Consider the following 22,210-nt stretch of genomic DNA (forward strand, 5'->3'; position numbering starts at 1 on the left):
TAACTATGTTCGACCAAGCCTGGTAAAAGAGCTCTCTTTAAAATCAGTATAGGGTCTGGAGTGGTGGCAGGTGCTCTCCAATGTTGAGAGTAAGGTTGGTGCCCACTTGCACATCGTTGCCCCCAGCTTACCCTATGCCTGCACAGGGATCTATATTAATTTGGCTCTAGGTCCTCAGTTTTAAGCATTTCCCCCTCCTTCTTGAACACCACACATCTTTCCCCTGCAAATATTTGTTTCATTACTAGTCTAGACTAGTTCTGGTTGTAGATATTGAATCTGTTCTTTATATAAAATGACCCTCAGGTAATATCCTGGTAGCCCAATATATTTGTGTTTTCAGCAAGCCACTGGCCCGAAACAGATGGGCCAAAAGTGGTGTGCCGCCACCAATACTAGGGTTCCGGAGCGCACAGCAACCACACGCTCTGGAACCCTAGCAAGTCATGGCGGCAGCCCAATGGAGGCCTCCCATCCATATGGGGGTGCCATCTTGATGTAAGCGATACACAACGTAGAGACATCGCTGCACATCATTTACATCACCAGAGTGCCAATGGCACACTTGTGACATGTGCCAGGCACCTTAGAAAGAACCTGCTTTTCTCAGGTTCTTTTTACTCCAGAGGGACGCCGCACAGTTTGGCTGCTGCGGCGTCTCTCCAGAAGAAAAACGGACATCTCCAGGCTACCTTTTCAGGGCAGTGTGTACTGCGCCATTCTTTTAACCATACAAGCTACACACACTGCTTTTTACATCTCAAAAGGGCCAAAAAAAGATACTCATGAATTCTTTGCACTCAATAGGATGTCGCTGAAAGTAACTTTAAGATATTTAATCTCTAGAGTTTATTGTACAAAGAACATGCAAAAAGGGGAAAAAAACTTGCATGCAAATTCAAGCTGATTCATACTGAATTTGATGAATCACTGTTATGCCCAGTAGCAAGCTTTGCATAATTCCAGCTTTTAAAAAATAAGAAAAGACTTGTTTTGAATATGAAACTTCCAAGGCCTTCAGAATTACATGATTGTAAAATAGTTGCAATCTAGTGCAAGCATCAAAATATATATTTACAGAACCTGAGAAAATTACTTTTTGGGGACCACAGTTCTTCCCTAACCCTAGCCAGCATGGCTACTTGCCGTGGTAGCTGGGGGATTCTAGCAAGTGTAGACTCAAAAAGTAACTTTTATAAACTCTGCATATTATCTAACAGAACCATGACTGAACTTTTTAAAGCAGTCTTAGTAGGATGAACTGAATCAAGGTAGTAGTGTTTGAGGGGGAGGTTTAACCTTTGCTTTCTCACTATTTCTCCAGTTGTAGGTGCCAGCTGTACCTCTCTGCTTCTCAGTCTGAACCTGCAGTGTTCCTTTTTCCCAGAGGGGCTAAGAGCAGCCAGGTTTGAGTGTGTGATTTTAACTAGGGAAAGAGCATGTGGAAATGGTTAAACCCGTCTTCTTTTACTGTCTCTTTTCCCAAGGACAGAGCAGTCAGTTTCACATTTGGTAAAAGCTTTGACAGCTACAATCATGGATCTCCTGGAGTATAACATGTAGTTTTGCCTCAAGAGACTAGACAATGAGTCTGTGTGCCCCTGATTCAAATCATACCTTTGTCATTAGCTCACGGAGTGGTTTTTGGCAAGCTACTTTGAGACGCCTCCTGAAATATGGGAATGAAGATGGTGATTGCGATGGTGATAATGGTAATGATAGTAATGATGATACTGACCTTGGAAAGGATTACTGAAATCGCATGTGTTTAGAACTTTACACACTATAAATAATATTAATTATTGCTACAGTATTCATGGTTATAGTTCATATCCAGTATTCTCAGAATTAAAGTTGAAGAATAGTAAGATGGCTGCATATAAAGTTAATGAGAAATAAGTGCTGCTGCACTCAGGACATGCACATGGCACATTTCATCAGGTCTATCTATTCCTTTGCAAATTAAACTAAAATGTGATTGTGTTGGATACTGAATGGACAGTGGTTCTGATGCCATGATTTTACCCACACACACCCCAGCCTCTACGTCTTCTGCAGCTTGAATGCTAAATTGCTTAAAAATACAAACAAGCTGCACTTTAAACAAAAATTAAGCAGAGAGCCCACTTGAAGGATTGGGAAAATGTCAAAACAAAAAACTAACACTACAATAACTGTAGCACTAACACTACTTTAGCTGCTATGGCCCCATCCTACAAATTCTAGGATTTAATTATAATAATAATAAATACTATTATTAATACTATTATTATTAGGATTTGTAGTTTGATGACACAGAATTCTTTGCTACAGATCAGCATAGTGCAAAAGAGCTCTCTAAGCATAGGTATCTACATAGTTAACCAAACTTCAAATCCCAGAATTCCATAGAATGAGACCATGACAGTTAAAGTGGGATCAGTGCTATAATTGTGCAGTTTTCCCTCGATTAGGGTCCTCATATCAGAAAGGAGAAAACACACTAGTTCCCCTATTTTTAGATCTGTCTGTATGCAGCTTAATTTTTTAATTTACAAAACATTTATCAGAGGAATACAGAAACACACTGTTAAGCCCCACTCCATTAACTTTGGCTGGATTGCATTCTTCCCAAGTGCCATAAGGGGATCTGCCAAGAAAACTGATCTTTGCTTGGAAGCCATCAATCAAAACAGGGACCACTCTGTGGCCTGGAACCAGCTAAAGTTAACAGCCATCTGATATTGTACTGCTCTAATTGAACACCTCTAGATTCAGTAATTTTGGATCAATGTTTTTAGCATATTTGCCATTTTAATCAGCTCCCAAACACATTGATGGTTTTAATCAATTTTAATCAATGCAGCCAAAATCAGAGTGTGTAATGTATCAGGCAGTCACATATCTGCTACTATTATAAAATGTTTATTGAATTTATTTGTTATTAGAGAATCTCATGCTATAATTCCTGCTGAAGGGATAAGGTAGAAGATAAGATAGAACAGCAGGCACAAAGGAGTTTGGAGAGGTTTGTCAGAGAAGGAAAGGAATGGTTATCATAATTAATTATCATCTTTTTGAGGGGAAAGGTAATACAGTACAAAATGCAGAGATTACAAAATGAAGGGTTGGGTTTAGTGAGACTTTGCATAAACTAGAAGTGACAGAAACAGTGAAACAGTGCACTAACAGAAATCTCTAAAGCTTGGTTAAATCCTATGGGATTTTGGTGTCAGTGCAGGATGAGAGGGGGGAGCGGTATTATGCTTTCAAGACCAACCCACCTCATCTGGGTGTGGAACAATGATCTTACAGCCTCATGACTGAAAGACAAAAACAGAGATCTGCAGTTTTACAATGGTACCCCCCAAAAAAGAAGCAAATGGAATCAACAGATTTAGTATTTAAAATGCTAGCACAGAATTTTCAAGACACGCACACAGATCAAGGGGAATAGAGAGGGATGGAAATCAAATTGCAAGTTGGAGTCCTGACCAAGAGCCTTCTTTTCTGTGACTGGGATTGTCATTGGTTAACAGGTGACTTGAAGACACATATACATGTGACTGCCAAAACTATTTAGGGGCTGCAGAGTTACCCTGCCCTTAGGCACCGTCTTTCCACTAAGCTGTTTTTGGATTATTGGCCCTCTATATATAATTTTATCTGATTATTGTTGTTATTTACTCAGTTGTTTTATAGTCAATATTTTTTTTAATTGTAGCAATCTTGTGTGGAGGCTTTCTCAAAAAAGGTAAGGTATAATAATAATGATAATAATAATAATAATGACAACAACAACAACAACAACAACAGGACAGGCAAAACTTCCATCTGCACTAAACTGTATTAGCCTGCTAGGGAAAGTTTCACAAACTTGGATGCTTTGTGCTGGGCAACTGTTAAAAGTACACTTGTCCCTCCACATTTGCTGAGGTTAGGGGCACAGGACCCCTGTGAATATGGCAAAACCACAAATAACAAAAAAAAAACTATGTTTTTACCTGGGAGAACACCTCTCTAGGAGTCTCTCCAATGCAGCTCTGTGGTCAACATCTACCAGACACTGACCATAGAAATGCGCTGGAGGAGCTACAAATGCTTAGTTGAGTGGTCTCTCTAGGATACTCTAGGTCATTCAGTGTGATTTTGGGTTAAAGGTGACCACAGAGTTGTGCTGAAGGACCTAGAGATTCCTAAAGAGAACATATTCATAAAATCCGTGAATAATCAAATCCACAAAAGTCAAAGCCGCAAATGTGGAGGGACATGTGTAAGAAGAGGGGGGAATAAATCCACTGAGTTACCACCTTAGAGCTATCATACCCTACAATGTTCTGATTTGGCAGGGACAGTCCTGATGAATTCTCTGTCATCCCACTTTTTCATCTGCTTTTAAAATGTCCTAGTTTTACTGTCCTCCTCCCGTTTTTCTGCTTTGTCTACAATGTACTTCAGTTGTTGCAAACTTGAGTTCAAAGTACAAATTAGTTTGTACTCATTTACAAAGAGGAAATGAGATGAGTGAGGTCTTGCCCTTTCCAATGGACTCAAGAAAAAGTAGACTGTTGCAGCCTCTCCCAGCTTGTCTATTACTACTCATCAATAACTTCTGCAATCCTGACCCCCTTCTGATGTTGTTTGGCCACATGTGTCCCAGTTTTCATCTATGAAATGCTGGAAGGTATGAGCTATGCTTTAAAGGGCTTTGTGAAAGCTCACATCTTTGACCTTTATGCTCAGCAATATCCTGCATCTGTCATGAGGCCAAGGATACTATGTACAGTAGCAGATTCTTTAAAAGTCAGTCTGGTCCGGTACCATATGTCTGTTTTTAGAAAGAACATGGCTCACAACAGCCTCCATCTTGCAAAATTTAAACAGTTTGTGTGACTGGAATCCTACAAAATCAAACAAAATCATGCTTAAAGTGGGCTTCATTGTGTTAGAAATTAACTCATCAGGCTTTTGTGGGGTGTCGGTAGAAAAAGACTATGAATTTTGAAGTCAAAGTAATCAGTTTCCTGAATTTATCTATCAAAATCCAATATTATTCTGCTGGATTCTTGATACTTGAGATTACCCACTTTGAGCACAAGGCATAAGGAGGTTCCCTTATGAGAGTACATTTAAATAAATGGGAGCTGAGAAAGAGGAGAGTCATGCTGTCATGCAGCCCCCATTTGTTTTAATGGGGAATGCATAGGAGAACCTCATGTAGGTTCTACCCTTTGCCATCCTGACACACATTTTCTTTTGGGAACTATCAGAGAACAGGCCCCATTGTAATGCCATAAAACAAGAGCAATGCTGACATAAATAGCAGTGGCCTTTACATTAAATATTCTTTGAAAATGTCTTTCCATGCACCTTTTAAACATTCATTGATTAAGATTCAGGCAATCATTCAGCAAAGATGTCTGAAAAGCTTGATTTCAGTCCCCATGCTGAGAAAGTTGCCCAATCAATGCAGAAAAGGAAATTTACTTACTTGCCATTATTGAAGATAACCGTACAGTTGGGCCAACAGTCATGATTTACCAGACAAAGGTTGGGGAAGATACCTACACCAACTGCTTGCAGCCCCCTTTGGTCACTCAGAGTGAAACCATTGCAGTTGATCTGTTCCCAAAAATATAAGAGGGAGATGGATTAGGGGAAGAAGATGGTTTTCTTTCACTTACAGCTAACATTTGTACTTTGATTAGCAACCATTTCCCAAAAGGAGATGTAGGGAACAATGTCTCTAGGGAGTTTATCACATGGGAAGCTAAATGCCCAAATCTTGTGCAGAAAATGGAATTAAAATCCAGCAATATCCCACAAAAGCAGGATCATTTTCAGACACATCAGGGGCATTGAGAATTATTCCAACATTAACCCATACAGAAAGTGGACAAAATTGACCACTTTTTACTTTCAGGAAAATTCTAACTCCTAAAGGTGTCCCACCTCGCCATTGGAGGGAATGAAGCATTGTTCTAACAGTGCGTGTGCCTGTGTGCATGTGTACACTTGAATGCATACATAAGTATAACACAGTCACAAAACATAAAACAGCAAACACAGCATTTTGTCCACAAAACCACATGGAGGAGCAGGGGGAAGAACAGGATACTTAAAAATGTGCATTTCCTTTATATATGTACTCATATATACACTAAACCATCATCCTACATTTATTTGTTTGAAATCTGGAAGGTGTTCTCAACTCTGTGAGATGAGCTCAACAGCTTAGATTTTTGTAGTGTGTGTGTAGGCAGCCAACTTTCCCAGATCTCCCAGGCCTGGATGACTAAGGTAGACCTACCACACCCAGGATGTGAGAGATGTACTGCATGCCAAACTGCTTGCTCTCGGATGGCCAGAACTCCAGGAAACTCTCCAGGTCAATCCTGAGCTCTTTCTTCTCCTCTTCTCCAAAATGCTCCACATGGTTCTGCAGGCTATCGATGGAGACAAAACATCCTTCTGTCAGGCCTCCTCCTTCTCTTTCTATTCTCCACATGATTCGGGCAGCCAACCTAGCAGGCAAAACAAAAACAACACCTTTAACCCTTGGTCCTTAAAGAGTACCTCTCACACAATTGCCTCCTTGAAGTTGAAGCTGGCCAGTAGGCAGTCAAGGCCTTCCATCCGCCCTTGGAGCTGACCAGGACAAAGTGGCAGCTAGTGGCTCCTACGTCCTTGGAGTGGTGAATCCTCTCTGAAGTTTAGTCCAGATGTTAAAAGAACTTTCCACAAAGCTCAAACCTACACCCAGAATAGGATTACCCACTTTGAATAGGTCCTTTAAAGTTTAGAGTGCCGTTGTCCACACTCCTAGAATGACACAGAACAATATTAGGTCTGGAGCACTGTTGGGGTTGTCAAATGGTTGCACCCTCAGGATATTGTGCAGTGTTTAGTGGTGGCTGGCAGCCCCATGTCAGTTAGGCAGTTATTCCACCCTGGGTTGTAGTATGAATATTAAAGGAACTATCAAAAGTGCTAAACTTATTTTTGCAGAAACGATCAAGCTCTCTGAAGGGCTCTTTGAATGTATAGACAAAAACCCAGAGTTAATGTCCCATTGACACAGAAACCATCAGCAGCCACTGTTGTAAAAGATACAAGGACAGAATAATCTGATCATGCACACATCTCTGGCACTACAGGGTCTAGCTACATCAGACAGCAGAATCTTTTGGGTTGTTCAGTCAACAAAAACAATTTCTTTTCCATATGGTTGAAAGTGGGAACATCAAGTATTTCTTTTCAATGAGTATAGTCACAGTTGGCAACTTTTCAGGACTAGCTCTCTAGCTGGAAGCATAGTTTCCATTGCAGCTCACAATACCTTCCTGTCTCGTATATCACAATGGGGTATTTTTACCCAGCATCTGCTATAAATAGGATGCTTGATAAATGAAAGGACTCCACGTTGGCTAAACCTAACAAAAAGCAGATGGCAATGCCAGACAGCAGCTTAAACTACCCTCCTCTAATTTCTCACTGAGAAAGAATGTTGATTTGCTCAACCATATCTATCTATCGGTCTATCTATCCATCTATGTATCTATTTGCACCAGAATCCTATTGAGCATGTCTTCATAGGTGGACTTACATATATCGGAATTAGAATTACGCAGTTACACAACATCCATATCCTGTACAGAACTGCTGGATTGAAACAGCCAGGCAAAATAAAGTGGCTTCTAGCCACTTTGAAGGCAGGGCATTTACAGTATATGACACACACCTCTAAAGTGGGTGGAAACCGAAATGAAACCATGCTCCAGGGCTATAAACCAGAGCAAAAAGAAGCTGGGATACACCAGCATAGCTCAGAAAATGTGCATCTTTGCACCTGTATGTAAACAGCCTGACAGCAGTGTGAAGCTGTGGCAAAGCAAAAAAATGAAAGTGCAACAACTCAAATGGATCTAATTACAGCATACACAAGCCAAATAGTCCAACAGGGAGAAAGGGGTGAAGGGGGTGGTGAAGGTGGCATGTATGGGAGGCCTCCATGATTGTGCTTTGCCAATGTATCACTCATACACCAATTCACCAATGCCCTATACAAGCAGAGCATCACACATTCTCAAAGGGTCGGCCATGCAATGGGATGGCATCTGGATGGATGTGGGAGGTACTTGGAGGTTGCATGCGGTGTGCTTATGCGACAGTGTACGTGTATGGTGGGGAGGAAACAAAAATGTTCACAGCAGCACAGCTTGATCCCATGCCATGTGGTCTGCCCATTGGTATTCAGCCTGACTTGGGGCATTCAGGGTATTCAGCCTGTGCAATTTTGACCCACTTTTAGAAAAAGCAGGATCAAGCCGCTTTTTCCTGCCTGTCTACTCCGACTTGCTTTTGTGTTACTATATAGCAGAGCCAGTTAAGTGCCTGATGTGCATGGGTGTGAAATACACATTAGTGCACAGTACACACTGATTAACTTCACATGCCAAAGCTCATCACACAGTGATATGTATTACACATTGATTTGCATTGCTTCACAGTTCACTAAAGGTGTTTATTAGTGCCTCTGTTAATGTAGCTAGGTATACATAAGGTAACTAACACATTATATAGGATTACAGCAATTTTCTTTAACATGTTCCTTTTCATATGTAAAGTCCTCTAAAGTCTATGTTTTGTATAAATTTGTTTTATTTGAGAATTGGGTGACTAAATACTGAGCTCAAAAACTGAATTATAACTGCTTTGAAGGTTGCCTGTTCGTCTGGAATGAAAAAATGCAAACTAGAAAGAGATAAAATAATTCCCAGGGTAATAAGAAATATATGGTCACTACTGCTGAAAACTGTTTCGTTCTGTTTCCCAAATTTGAATTATAAGATTGCCCTTTAAGTTTCAATAACATCTTGAATGTCAATAAATGGTAACTGTTGGCATTTCTGTCTACCTATCCATCTATCTCACCCCACCCACCCTCCCATATATATATATATATATGTGTGTGTGTGTGTGTGTGTGTGTGTGTGTGTGTGTGTGTGAACATTTCTGTACCACTGTTTTTCAGTGTGTTTTGTAATCTCAGTCTCAGTGTTTTGCAAGTAAAAACAAAATGTAGAAAACCAGAAGCTAAAATTATAAAACTATGCAATCTAATCTAACAGAAACCATTGCTTTATATTAGCTTACTTGCTAATTAGCTTACTTGCTGTTCACCACTATGATCTTTGGAATAGCAGTATATAAATAAAACAAATTATTATTATTATTATTATTATTATTATTATTATATCATTCTTTTCTGGTTTTGGCAAAATCTCTGGGTCTCAGCTATTATCATCTCTTTCAGATGGGTCAGTTTTCAGGAGAGAAGGACATGGATGGTGGAGATTGTAGAACCCTAAGTTTCGAGATATGATAGCTCCCACAGCCTAACTCTGTGTAGCAGCTTTCATCACCTTGATTGAGACCAAAATGAATTAATGGAATGAAATGAGGTGATAGTGGAAGTGCAGGCATTCCTCAGTTGACCAGCTTTTTTGCTCCATCATTCCATGAGGAACAATGGAACTGCTTCTTCAGGAATGCAGTAACTGAGGAAATCATGCAAAACAAGTTGTGCAGGTTGGAAGCCAATCCATAAACTGCTGGATTACTTGTCTAAATATTAGAAATTATTATTATTATTATTATTAGAATTAGAAATTATTAGAATATATTGTATTAGAAAAAAATTGTTAAAATGTGTTTTCAAATGTTGGTAACTCCTGACAAGGAATTTCTGGAGTGGCACTCTCATGATGTGAAGTATACAGTGTGTCTTTCACTCTCATCTAAGATGCACAACTATGCTGGTCAATTATATGATAGGAAACACCACCTTAATACTGCTCTGATTAAGTTCTTAGTACTCCGTGCAATGGATTTTTTTCATTCTGGGGCCCTTTCGCACTATACAATTATACCACTATGATTCCACTTTAACTATCATGGCTATATCCTATAGAATCTTGGGTTCTGCAGCTTGGTGAGGCACAATTGTAAATGCATTTTTCACAAATTGCAAATCCCAGCATTTCACAAGATACTGCTATGCCAGTAAAAGTAAAATCAATGTTGTAATTGTGTTGTGTGAAAGAGCCCTTGTTGACTGCCACAATAAGACCTCCATTAGCCCCTCGACAATGTCAGATATATATTTCCCAGTATCCTCATTGCTTCTCATTGTTCCTTGTAGCCCTGGACACCAGTTGGAATCACAGTGCTCTAATTGTGTAGTGTGCAAGGATTCCTAGTGCAGTCAAGCTCATGGAAGGGCTAGGATGAGTTAATCCTGCTAGCATTCGAGAAGTAAGAGGTAAGACTCAGGCATGTAGAGTTCTATTCAAGATCACGAATCTTAAAAAATTGGGCAGTTAGAACTTGTTCTTTCAAAACACTGGACAGTGCACAAAGGATATTGCTTGGCTGCAATTGATGAGAGAGCCCACACTGACACAGTCTAGTTGTCTCCCAGTGTCTCTGGAGGACCAACATGGTCAATGGGATGTTTTCTTCGGACATGTTTCTGGATGAGAAGAAGAAACTATCAGCGGCCTCAGCTGGGATGGGAGGCCCTCATGGCCCAGGGGCTAAGTTTTGATCAGAGCATAGAAAGTGACTCTTTTAAAACAGTTTGTTCCATTACGCTTCATATAGTTTGATAAATATAGTAACTAGTTACAGTTACTTGTAGGTGTTACTTCATTCACTGCTCATTGCCTTTTGATTGTATCTAGTTACTTTTTGAAAGTAAGATAAGAAAGTGGCAAAAAACCTTGAAAAATTCCTGTAAAAATATTTCTAAACATGCCTTTTAGAGGAAACTTTTGGGAATAACTAAAGATCATGACTTTTACACCAAGAAAGTCTCTGTTACTTTCACCAACACCTGTGAAGTGTAACTTTTTACTTCAGTGCTCCAGTCTATATTCAGGAGTCAGCCAATCTGTGTTACTGTAGAAATCACCATGTCTTTGTAGTATTTCCAGCAAGAAACCCTCTACTGAAGCTGGCTAATTTACTGGGGATCGTTACTTGTCTAGGTAGGCAGACACCAGTGAAATGTATCTCTTGGATACACAGCCATTTTATTAAAGAGAATTTTATAAGCCTTGTGTCTCTACCCCTCTGAGTAAAACTTGCACAATTTATTTTGAACCAGTTGCTGGTCAGCCTCCATGTGCAAGACTCACCTGATATTTTCATTGGGTGCTTTCCCATGCTTCTTGATGGCAGAACACTCACTCTTGTGGTTCACCCAGGCATCTTTCTGGCAGGTCCGGTCACAGTAATGGGCAAACTTGCACTGGCCACAGCGATGGAGTTTCTCATGCCTCTTAAAGCACGTGTGGCAGACAAGATGAGTGAGGCTGAAAAAGGGAGGGAGGGATAAAATCATAAGTAGATTAGATACCTGCAAATGGCATTTTAACTCCCATCTAGTAATATACCACACTAGCCAATCACGCCAGCAATTCTTCCAAAATGTTCACCTAAGACAGAAAATCCTTGGGTCAATCCTTCCCCTTCAATTAACATAAATCTGATGAGTAAACATCGTTCAAGATTTAGGACTTTATCACATGAGCTTCATTCTTGCAGAAATCATGTCAGGAGGGAAAATATGAAAATATACTGCATTTAGAGCCCCAATATTTCATGTTTTCGAAATCACACAACTGGGGCTACTGCCACCATTGCACTCTGTGTTGGCTCTCTAATGAACTCACTGCTGTTTCAGGAGCTAACATTCAGTGCAATCTAAAGACGACACTCTCAGATGCAGCTCAACAATAACATAGCAAAGTGTGGAAGCAAAAAGTCCAGATATAGGTATTGGCAATGCACTGACCACTTTCCACACTGAAAAAATAACTTACAGACACTGTTGATTTCATCCAAGTCTTTGGAGGTTCTTTATCTTGAGTTGCAATATGTACAAATATTTACAAACTCTCCTTGCCAACTCCCATCAACTTCTCCATCTGTAGTACATCAGTTTATAACTTCAGTTCAGTCCAGAACACAACCTATCCAACCCACACCAATTCACCAATTCACATGTGACCTGACTCCTGGCCCACTTATAACGTAGACCCTCAATTTACACAGGAGATCCATTCCGAACCCCCTCCCCTCCCGCGCATGAAAGTAATACTATAGCACTTCAAGTCCTGTTGTTTTCAATGGTCATGCACGCCTATGTGGGTGCACACATCATTCATTTAATGGGGCTCACTGTCTGCATGATGTCAAGTCTGCATATGGCAAGCCCGCGTATGGTGTGGGCACACCGTATACAGTATTTGTTATGAGTCATCACAGCTGCCACATAGCATGATGCAACCTCAGCAGAGTTTGCATCATGCCATGTGCTCTGCTTCAGCATTCTATGGCAGTCCCACAGGATATGATGCCACCTGTCAATCAAAACATTTTCACAATTACTTTAAGGAAATGTTCTTCTAACTCTCTGGCTAATGCCCTATCCAGCATGCCTTCTGGTATTTATATTTTATTTATTTTCATTTTAACTCATGCAATTTTTGATTTCTACTTTTTTACAGGTAGTAAAAATGTTGTTTTTTTTTAATTTAAAAAAAGCAAGAAAGAAAAGAGATGAGTGGCTAAAGGTAACTGAGCTGCTTGGGAATAGCAAAGGGGAAGGGAGACAGATGGACACAGACACCACATGACCAGCAATAATACAACTGCCCCGGCAGCAACATTTCACATCTGGACATTTGTGCTATTAACAATTCATTGATGCGTTTGCCCCATAAATGAAAAGGGATGCCCTGAATGTGGTGGTGGTGGTGGGGGGGAATGCACCAGCTACAAAAGGGAGGGGGACTCATGTGGTAAGTATCGTCAAAGCAGCTTTTTTTCCAGATGTGGTTTAAAAGCTGTGCGTAATGATCTCCTTAGTCTTACCAGCCCATGGCTATATATCCAGCTTTAGCAGGAATCTGTGTACCACCTCTCTTTATTTTACACATAGATTCACAGGCTGTTATTAAAAACTAAAAGAGAGGTATGAAATATCACAAGAAGAATGGAAACTGAGGAAGAAGTGTAGAAAGTGTCCTCCTGTTGGAAATGCAACAATGTGCAACACTTAAGGGTGTTTTAGAGAGAGCAGAAGTGATAGGGTCAAGTATCTCATGCCCAGCTATCCTAACTTCTCTGAGATGTAAGCTGATTTTACTCTCTCAACCTCTTCTCTTTCCTCCTCCCGTTCTCTCACTTCTACTAAAAACTAGCTCAGTCCATTGTTAGCTTGGCACCCTTAGAAAGCTTTCCTATATTTAATGGTGTTATTATAATAAAGCCTGTGTTTCTTTATCCAATTATGTCTTTGATCCTTAGTCAGAAGTGGCAGCTACTGCCCACACACGCTCTGAATCACCCCATTCTCCTAGTCACCATTCATTCACTTCCTCCCAATCTCTCAGAGCGACTTCTTCCTATTTTCCTATCTCCTCAATTTCTACCTCCTTTGTTACTTGCTTCAGGATTTCTTATTCACATTTCTGCCTCCCCCAACATTCAGTGTCAGCTGATGCGGTAATGCATGGTGTCAACCCCCCCTCCAACCTCCTCCCATACCAGACCATACAGAATCACCTGTTACAGACTGCCAAAATAAAGCTGCTTCAGGTCTCTTTGGAGGTATGCTGTTTAAATGATGCATGCATCCTAAGAATCTGGAAGCTGTACCAAAGCTGTACTCCAGTGCTTAGGAATGGAGTGCGGCTTTGGCGCAACCTCCGGACTCTTAGGATCCATGCATCATTTAAACAGCATACCTCCAAAGAGACCCGAAGCAGCTTTATTTTGGCAGTCTCTAACAGGCCTCCAATAATGTTTTTTGTACTAATGTTACTCATAAATCCTAATTCCCATAGATCACTGAATGTAATGGTAATAGTGGTGACATGAACAACTAGCAAAATTAAAATTACACCTTTAAATTAAATTACAATATCATATGCACAGCCTAAATGTATTTACATATACATAGGAGTTTATCACATGGGGGCAAATTGGAAAAATCCCATGCAGAAACGGGATTTTAATACCAGAAGGAAAAAAAACCAAAAAGTAGGTAGTTTTTCACATACTATAGGGTTACTGTGCCATTAATCCAAACAGAAAGTAGACAAAATCCACCCCTTTTGACTTTCGGGAAGTGGTTAAATGCCTGTACTGCAGCCACTCACTCAAAACCACAAGGTTGCGAGTTCAAGACCAGCAAAAGGGCTCAAGCTCAACTCAGGCTTGCATCCTTCCGAGGTCGCTAAAATGAGTACCCAGATTGTTGGGGGCAAATTAGCTTACAGTTGTAAACCGCTTAGACACTACTTAGGCGGTATGAAGCGATATGTAAATGAAGCTTGTTTGTTTTTGTTTTTTAGTTTCTGTTTGGCTTAATGTCACATTAATTTTCATTAACAGTAATGTCATCTGAAAAACTACCTGCTTTTGCGGATATTTTCTACTTTCTGTTTGGGTTAACCGCAAACGTCGTCTGAAAATTACCCACTTTTGCAGGGGGGGGGGTCAGTTTAAATCCAGTTTCTACACAGGATCTGTCCCATGTGATAAACTCCATAGTTGCATGTGGTTAAAATGAAAATTTGGTAAAATGTACTTTTTAATTTTTTTAAAAAAAGAATAAAAAATAAACATTTTAAAATTTAATTTTTAAAAAACTCTCCTTTCTCCTCCCTTTGAGCCTCACCCCACTCCCACCATATCTTTAGCATTTTAAAGGGACACAGGCAAATGCCACAGCCTGCTTCTGCCAAAATGCAGTGTTTCAGGAGCAGTAGTGTCACTCCCCTTAAGTGTCACCTGGCACAGTCTGTACTCCCGCTCCCACTAGTGACGCCAGATCCTTTCCCCAGCTTCTGCTTTCTGATGGTTGAGCCATGGTAGTGAGGTACAGGTAGATGATTACATCAAGTATGGGCAACTTTCATGGGTCCAAAGGCTACATTTGATTCCCAGAACCCACAAAGAGCTGCACCTATTGCACTATTGCACTATACCGTTGCACTATTACATTTACCACCAAAATTTGATAGCATGTCAGTAGAAACAGTGGGGGGCGGGGGGGGGCAGGAGCCACTGTTTTGTTACACTGCAGGAAGTGTGGATCTTGTTTCCAAGCAAAATCACACTTCTGGGAGGTTTTTACTATAAAACAAGAGATGCATCTGCCATGTACCTTGTTGTAGAGAGAAACAGAGCAGGATGTTATTACAATGGTCTTGAATTTTGATGGCATAGCAGGTAGCAGTGGATGCAGCAAAAAGAATGATGGGGTGACAGATGCCGGAAAACTCTAGTATTAGTGGTTCAGGGGACCTCTAAGTACCTGACCACACTTCAGAACCTAGGATTCCATAGGACAGAGCCATGACAACTGAAGTGGTATAAAACTATTGTAACTGTGTAGGGCAGATATACTCCAAGTGAACTCTACAGTCAGCCAACAGGTAATACCTCCACCATTCCAGAAGAATACAGAATTGTCTCAATCCCTTTGGCCATATATATCAGGGATGATGAAAGGGCTCTTTTTAAAGCACCTTTATCCTTTCTCAAGCAACAGCAGCTGTTCCTTAAACAAGAGCCAGCTGTCTCCATAAATTTCATTTTAAACTTAGGAGGCATTTAGTCAAAGGAGGCGTGACAGCTGTAATCCCAGCCTCTATCATCCTTTCTGATTCTGCTCTCATTTATGGCTTAGATATGGAAATATGGCATCTGGGTTTTCAAGTTATTCCTAGTGATTAGGAGATAACATACAGTCTTGGGTTATGAGAACCCAGGAACATGCCTGAAAGCACAATGGGTGGAAGAATGATCGTACTTCCATGGACAGGGAGCTAAACCTGGATTATACATGCCTGAAAAGGCGTAGTGGCAAGTGTCCGTTGGCCTATGAGCATCTAGTGTTGAAAGGTGCGTCCTTTATCATTGCATGCAAGGGCATGAATGCCAAGAAGAACAATGATGATGGGATCAGATAATAATAGCAATAGGTGCAGAAAGAAAATCTGTCTCATACTACATTGCTATAGCACTTTGATACTACAGTGAGCCCTTAGTATGCACTGGGCTTGGTTCCAGGATGCCGCCCTCCCTCAGATACAAAAATCTGTGGATGCACAAATCCCATTATATACAATGACATAGTAAAATAATGTCCCTTATATAAAATGGCAAAATCAAGGTTTGTTTTTTAGATATTTTTATTTTATGTTTGAATATTTTTAAGCCATGCCGACAAGAACCTTAACTTATCCCCCCCCCTCTCCACACACATATTCACAAAGTATTATTTACTTAAAAGCAAGTTCCTTTGCACACATTATTTTGAAGGTGAAGTGCTCATTTTGGGCTCCTATGCAACCAGATTTTACTTTTGCTCATGATCAGAGGATTGAGAGATCTCCATCCTGGGCTGAAATTTGCTGAGAATTGAAGTAATCTCCAGTCCTCATCCTCTGAGTTTGTAATAGCATGCAGCTCTGTAACTGAATCTCTTCCTTACTTCACTGCTTCATCATAAGTGAAATATAGAGGAAATCCATGCTGAATTACACAAGTGGCAAAACTATTATCATCACCAGTCTTGAGTGCTGAATCTGTTTAGAAGGTGTCTCCTTCCTTCCCTATACAGTCTGGGTATTTGTCTGTACTCTGCTTCTAAGAATTACATTTCCAGAAGGCAAAAAGATTCAGTAAAGAAGTAATGATAGGTGGCTAGGTGGGATGATACAGAAAAAGAAGGATAAATAAAATAAACATACCTTGCTTTTTTTTACTCATTGCATCAGCCACTCCCTAACCTACTGTAATAGCAATGGAAATGTGATAAGGTGAGCCCTGTAATACACAAGAGTAGTAAATCCAAATGAGATCATGATATGCAAGGCATAAAATCTCTCACACAACTGCAGCTTTAAAATAGAAGGGATCTGGCTGCTTGGAAGATGCTGCATGAAGCAATCAGCGCCTTAAAACAGGCTAGCAGTGGAGTTGGGCATCAGTCAGAAGTACCTGACTGGTTTCTATCAACTGTCAAGTCAGTGGGGTGAAAAGGTGATGCAGAGATTGTTCTCCTTATACGGTTACAAGGAGACCACAGAAGCCTGGTTAAAAACAGCTGCAGCTCAGACTTTCTCAATTGTTACTGGAAAGAAAAAGCCATCTAGACAACAGTGTGTGTGTACCTTCAAGTCACCATTCGACTTATGGCAACCTCATGAATTTCATAGGGGTTTTTTAGGCAAGGAATACTCAAAAGTGATTTTGCCAGTTTCTTCCTTTGAAATACAACCTGTATTATTATTATTATTATTATTATTATTATGTAGGTTCGACCCTTCTATATTTTTAACCCGCGTTAAAGGACGATAACACGGATCAAATAAAAAACCGGTTTACGGTTTGATTTTAAGTGGGAACGATTGCGGGTTACTCTAGAACTGTTCTAGAGTTAATTTGGTTTCCAATAGGAACGCCATACCTTGGATTTGATTGGTAACCCGGCGTATAAGCCAGTGAGAACCAGCCCATATAGTGCTGTAGATGTGCACAGCGCTGTACATAAAACCAATAAATATATAAGAGAAAAGCTGCCTATGGCGTACAATCTAAGAAATGTAGTACTTGCTCTTTATTGGCAGTCTCCTGTCCAAGTATTAACCAGGGATGGCCCTGCTTAGCTTTTAGGATCAGACGGGATCTGTTCCTGGACATAAATTTCACTGCTCACTCTCACATGAGATATGATCAAGATCAGACGTTTATATTCACGTAGCTGCCTCACTCCTCTCTTTGTGTGAGCAGGCAAACTGGGAAGCCTTCCATTATCTATGCTTCAGATGAAGGAAAATGCAGTCCATAGGCCCCATGTGACCCCTGAACCCCACATTTGTGGTCTCCAAAGCCCTTGGCAGTAGTGGTGTCATTAAGGTTGGTGCCACTCAGTGGTGTGTGTGTGAACTGCCTTGCCCTCCCCCCAGATCCATGTTCACAAGACAACATAATGTTCTTTGAATGACTAGATTAAAGGGGGATTTGGAAAGCTAACTGCTTCATTAAGACAGTCAATGAAGAAAACAATCACTCACCATTTCTGGTTGGGGGTGGGATCTGTAAATTTGTACACACAAGGCCAGTGGATTCCTTTTGTGATATACTGAATTGGCAGACACTGAGGACAGGGACAGTGGAATACACACTAAAGAAGGGGGCCCTTTGACACTATGCAACTATAGTGCTGTGATTCCTCTTCAGCTGCCTATGAAGATTATCAGACGGGGGGGGGGGGGGGAGGCATACTCCCAGCAAAGTCACGCAATTGTGTTAAAGATTTTCAGATACACCGTGCTTATCCAGGACTTAACCCATGAAGATCCAGGAATACTCCAGCAACAAAACATTCACGGGGAAGTCCCAGGAATGCTTTATTGCTGGAGCATTCCTAGATCTTCATGGGTTAAGTCCTGGATAAGCGCTACGTTGTCTGAAAATCTTCAACGCGATTGCACAACTTTGCTGGGAGTATGCCTTTTTCTTCCCCAGTTTTCACTCATCTGATAATCTCCATAGACCCATTCTACTGAATTCTGGTATTTGCAATTTAAGGATCTCTGGGGTCTCCCCAACCCACAACCAAAGGATTCCATAGGATGCATCCCTGGTAGTTAAAGGGGAATCATAGCACTATAACTATATAGTGTGAAAGGGACCCTTGTGGATTTGATCATGCTCAGCCTACCACATGCTCAGCCTACCACATGTATGGATGCATACATAGAAGGGATCGATCAAAGATACTGTACATACACACATCCTCGGTCACACACACAATACAGAATTCTAATCCAATCATCTTTGATAAAATTTTGTTCTGGAATCACATCATCTCTTTTAAATATGAGGTTAGTGCCCTTTCCTAAAAGAGTTTTGTTTGTTTTTTTCACTCTCCTCACTCCATCTGAATTCACTAGACATGGACGTCTGGCATCTCTGAAATGAACCTCATGTTTCTTGTCCTTCTTATATTTGCCCTTCTCCAAGTCTTGGCTGCAACGCTTTACCAGAGAGAGAGAGAAACAGACAACATAAATCCATCAACTCTGTTAGCACTCAAAGAACTGAACCATCTTTAATAGTAAGATGGTACTGATTCTAAATAATAAAGTCGTGACATTTCAGTGTTTTAAGGCAGGGGACTGTACCATCCTGGATTGAAATTTCATTGACTTTCATCTCTCAGGTGTTAATTCTATTCTAAGTTCAAGATTATACAATTGCTGCTGATTTTCTAGTCATTAATAGAAGGCAAAAGGAACTAGAAAAATCCAAATGGAGAAAAAAAAATGAAGAATCCTTTCAATGCTTTTTCAACTGTTTGCTGTTATTTAATGTTTATTCAGTGCCAAGCCATCACAAGAAGCACAGTGGTCCACATCTAATGGCTAGACCCAACTAGCAATCAATGGGACTTAAATCAATTATGTTTCCTTTACAGAAGTGCTGGCTTGCCATTAAACAATTGATGCAATGCTCTGCCCTGGTTGGAACTTGCAATTGGATTTAGGCCAGTGCCTCTCCCTGGACAGTCTTCAGCAGCTGTCTCCAGTCTTTTGAGATGCTGAAAACCAGGCTTTGCCTTTTCCACCACAGTCTATAGTGTGGGATACACTGGTTCACATTTAATTACTTGTTACATACATAGGCCTGCTGTCTGCAACTCAGAGTGCCTTTCAGAGGTGTTGAACTACAATTCCCATTATTCTTAGGCTGGTTGGGGGGTGATGTTTTTTGTACAAAATCCACTAATTATGTATGGAAACACTCATGTGGGTGTGCAGGGGGTTTTCTGTGTTAAAAAAACCCCATAATTTTCATACAAAAAGCACTTTTCCAAGAAACTTTGTTTTGAGTGAAATTTATAGTTTTTGAACAAAATCCACTATTTTGTACCAAAAAAAGTTACCTCAGTACACACGGGCAGGAAGTGGTGTGGTGGTGCTGATTTTAGGGTTCCAGAGTGGCAGCAACCGCACGCTCCGGAACCCTAATCTGTACAGACGCCGGCATCATGGCGGCCTCCCATCCACACGGGAGCTGCCATGATGACGACGCTGGCATACAGATGTTGCTGACTGGAAGTAGCATCATGGTGGCGCCCCTTCCTGCTTGCAACGCCGCAAAAAATAAGACGCTCCAGATGGCTTTTTTGCTGCACAGTGTTGCCCCGTGGTTTGGTTGCTGCGACAATGCTGCGCAGTAAATAGGGGTGGCGTTTCGCCGCCAGTGTGTACCAGCCCCTTAAAAGGGTTTTCAGTGAGTTTTTTCATTTGTTTGTTTGTTTTTGGCTCAAGGATATTGATTTCCAGACTCATATAAGCCAACTAACTTTACATCCTGTTAGGGAATCCAGTAGACCTGGCCAATGTGCGAAATATTTTGAGAATTTGAATGTCCCGAAATTTAGAAGAGCTTTCATGTCAGCAAGGTTTAACATCTTACCCTCAGCAGTCCTGGAGGGCAGATTTAAAAAGGTCCCTTACGAACACAGATACTGTCCTTGTGGCTCAGAGGAAATCGAAAATATTAATCATGTACTCTTTGGCTGTTCTTTGTATATAACACCAATTGTGCTGCAGTTTCCAGGCAGACAAGAGAAATTTTATACAAATTTTCTACTTGCAGATCAGAAGGAAGGTATAACGCAAGCAGTTGCACAATTCTTTGCAGCTGCCATTGCAAATCGTAAACAGTTTGTTAAACAGATGTAATATGTTATAATATAATCTCAAAATCTGTACAGAGGGCTTGATTTAACGGTAAAATTTGTAAATTAGTAATCAATTGCATCTGATTAATGGCACTTTGTAGTTTAACTCTTGCTTGGATAGGGGATATGTTTGTGAATTTTGAACCAATATGTCATGAATGTGGTCCTCTTTTACATAATATGATAGAGTTGTTTGCAAGGTGATGGCAGCCTACTCATTGTTGTGTGTTTGCCTGATCATGCTGTCCTATCATTGCTTTTTATCCTTACTTTTTATAGACTGTAATTTGTTTATATTCTCTAATCTGTTGTGTTTTAAACTGGAATTTTGTAATTGTGCTGGCCAAATGGCCATAATAAAGTTATTATTATTATTATTATTATTATTATTATTATTTGTTTTTGGCATGAAAAACATGGTTTTGGTACAAAAACCCATGTGCATTTCTGTACATAATAATTTCCAAACACTTTGCTAGGTGGAAACACCATAGAAAAAACATGCAAAATTCTTGCCTTTATGTCATTCTTCCCACTCAGGTTTCCCAATTGTAAGGAAATAAGTTTTTGGTCAGGAAATAAATAACAATTTATATTTGTTTCCCATTCCTATGAAAACTAAATTCAGATTAGGTCAAACTAAGTTATACCTTTATCATGTTTTGTTTTGGTGAAAGACATCTGCTTGTCACAGCACATCATTTTATTCATCTATAAACCTTGTATCCAGCATTCTTTGTTTTGTCATTGGAAGGGAACTAGGGACCCCGTTCACACACAAAAATAATCCAGGATGAATCCAGGTTGAATCCTTGTTCACACATGTCCCAAATGCACTCAATGCACTGGGGTATGTGGCAAAAACCCCACTTTACCTGGGATATTTGATAACATTTCCCCACTCCACCCCCAAGTTTTCCTGGAAAATCCTCATGGATCCACATCTTCAGCATAAAAACGATACTGAATAAGCTTCCAAATTAATTTGGATCGCTCTGTATTTTTCAAGGAAATGGAGGCGGCTCCATTTTATCCTGAAACAATGGCATGTGTGAATAACAAAGGGGTTACAATGACTCGAAGACATTCATGGCCCCAAAACACAATGGGTACAACAAACCCAATATGCATCAGTGCAGCAATCCATATCTCCTCAGGACAAAAAGAAATGATTCTGAATGCCGCCAGGGACTCAGTTTGCAAGTCTGATGACTAAAGCATGCATCTCTGAGCAAATCCTGCTGTCAGTGGGAAATAGGTTGATTCTAGGGAATGCAGATTCCCCTTAATATCTAGTTTGGTCCTTATACGACTTTTCTTGATGAGCTGTGTGGATAACTTGGTTGCGTGAATTGGCAACAGGCAGAAAAGACACAGTGTCCCTTGAGAGCCCAC

The 22,210-nt window shown here is 40.4% G+C and overlaps 1 protein-coding gene across 2 annotated transcripts in view; it reads right to left on the reverse strand.

Annotated features, from left to right (window-relative positions):
- Positions 1–22,210, reverse strand: part of SMYD1 (SET and MYND domain containing 1) — a 43,618-nt gene that overhangs the window by 15,450 nt on the left and 5,958 nt on the right. Inside the window, exons 2-5 of one of the 2 annotated variants that reach the window (XM_089531241.1) lie at positions 11,181–11,357; positions 6,290–6,503; positions 5,471–5,601; positions 3,264–3,302 (exon numbers count right to left, since the gene is read on the reverse strand). In XM_089531241.1, the coding sequence (XP_089387367.1) occupies positions 3,264–3,302; positions 5,471–5,601; positions 6,290–6,503; positions 11,181–11,357 (561 nt within the window). The remainder of the gene's footprint in view (positions 1–3,263; positions 3,303–5,470; positions 5,602–6,289; positions 6,504–11,180; positions 11,358–22,210) is intronic. The other variant, XM_089531242.1, reaches the window with a different exon arrangement.

This window comes from Sceloporus occidentalis, unplaced genomic scaffold, assembly GCF_023333645.1.
Source record: "Sceloporus occidentalis isolate IW3139 unplaced genomic scaffold, rSceOcc1.0.p SCAF_7, whole genome shotgun sequence".
NCBI classification, from domain to species: Eukaryota; Metazoa; Chordata; class Lepidosauria; order Squamata; family Phrynosomatidae; genus Sceloporus; species Sceloporus occidentalis.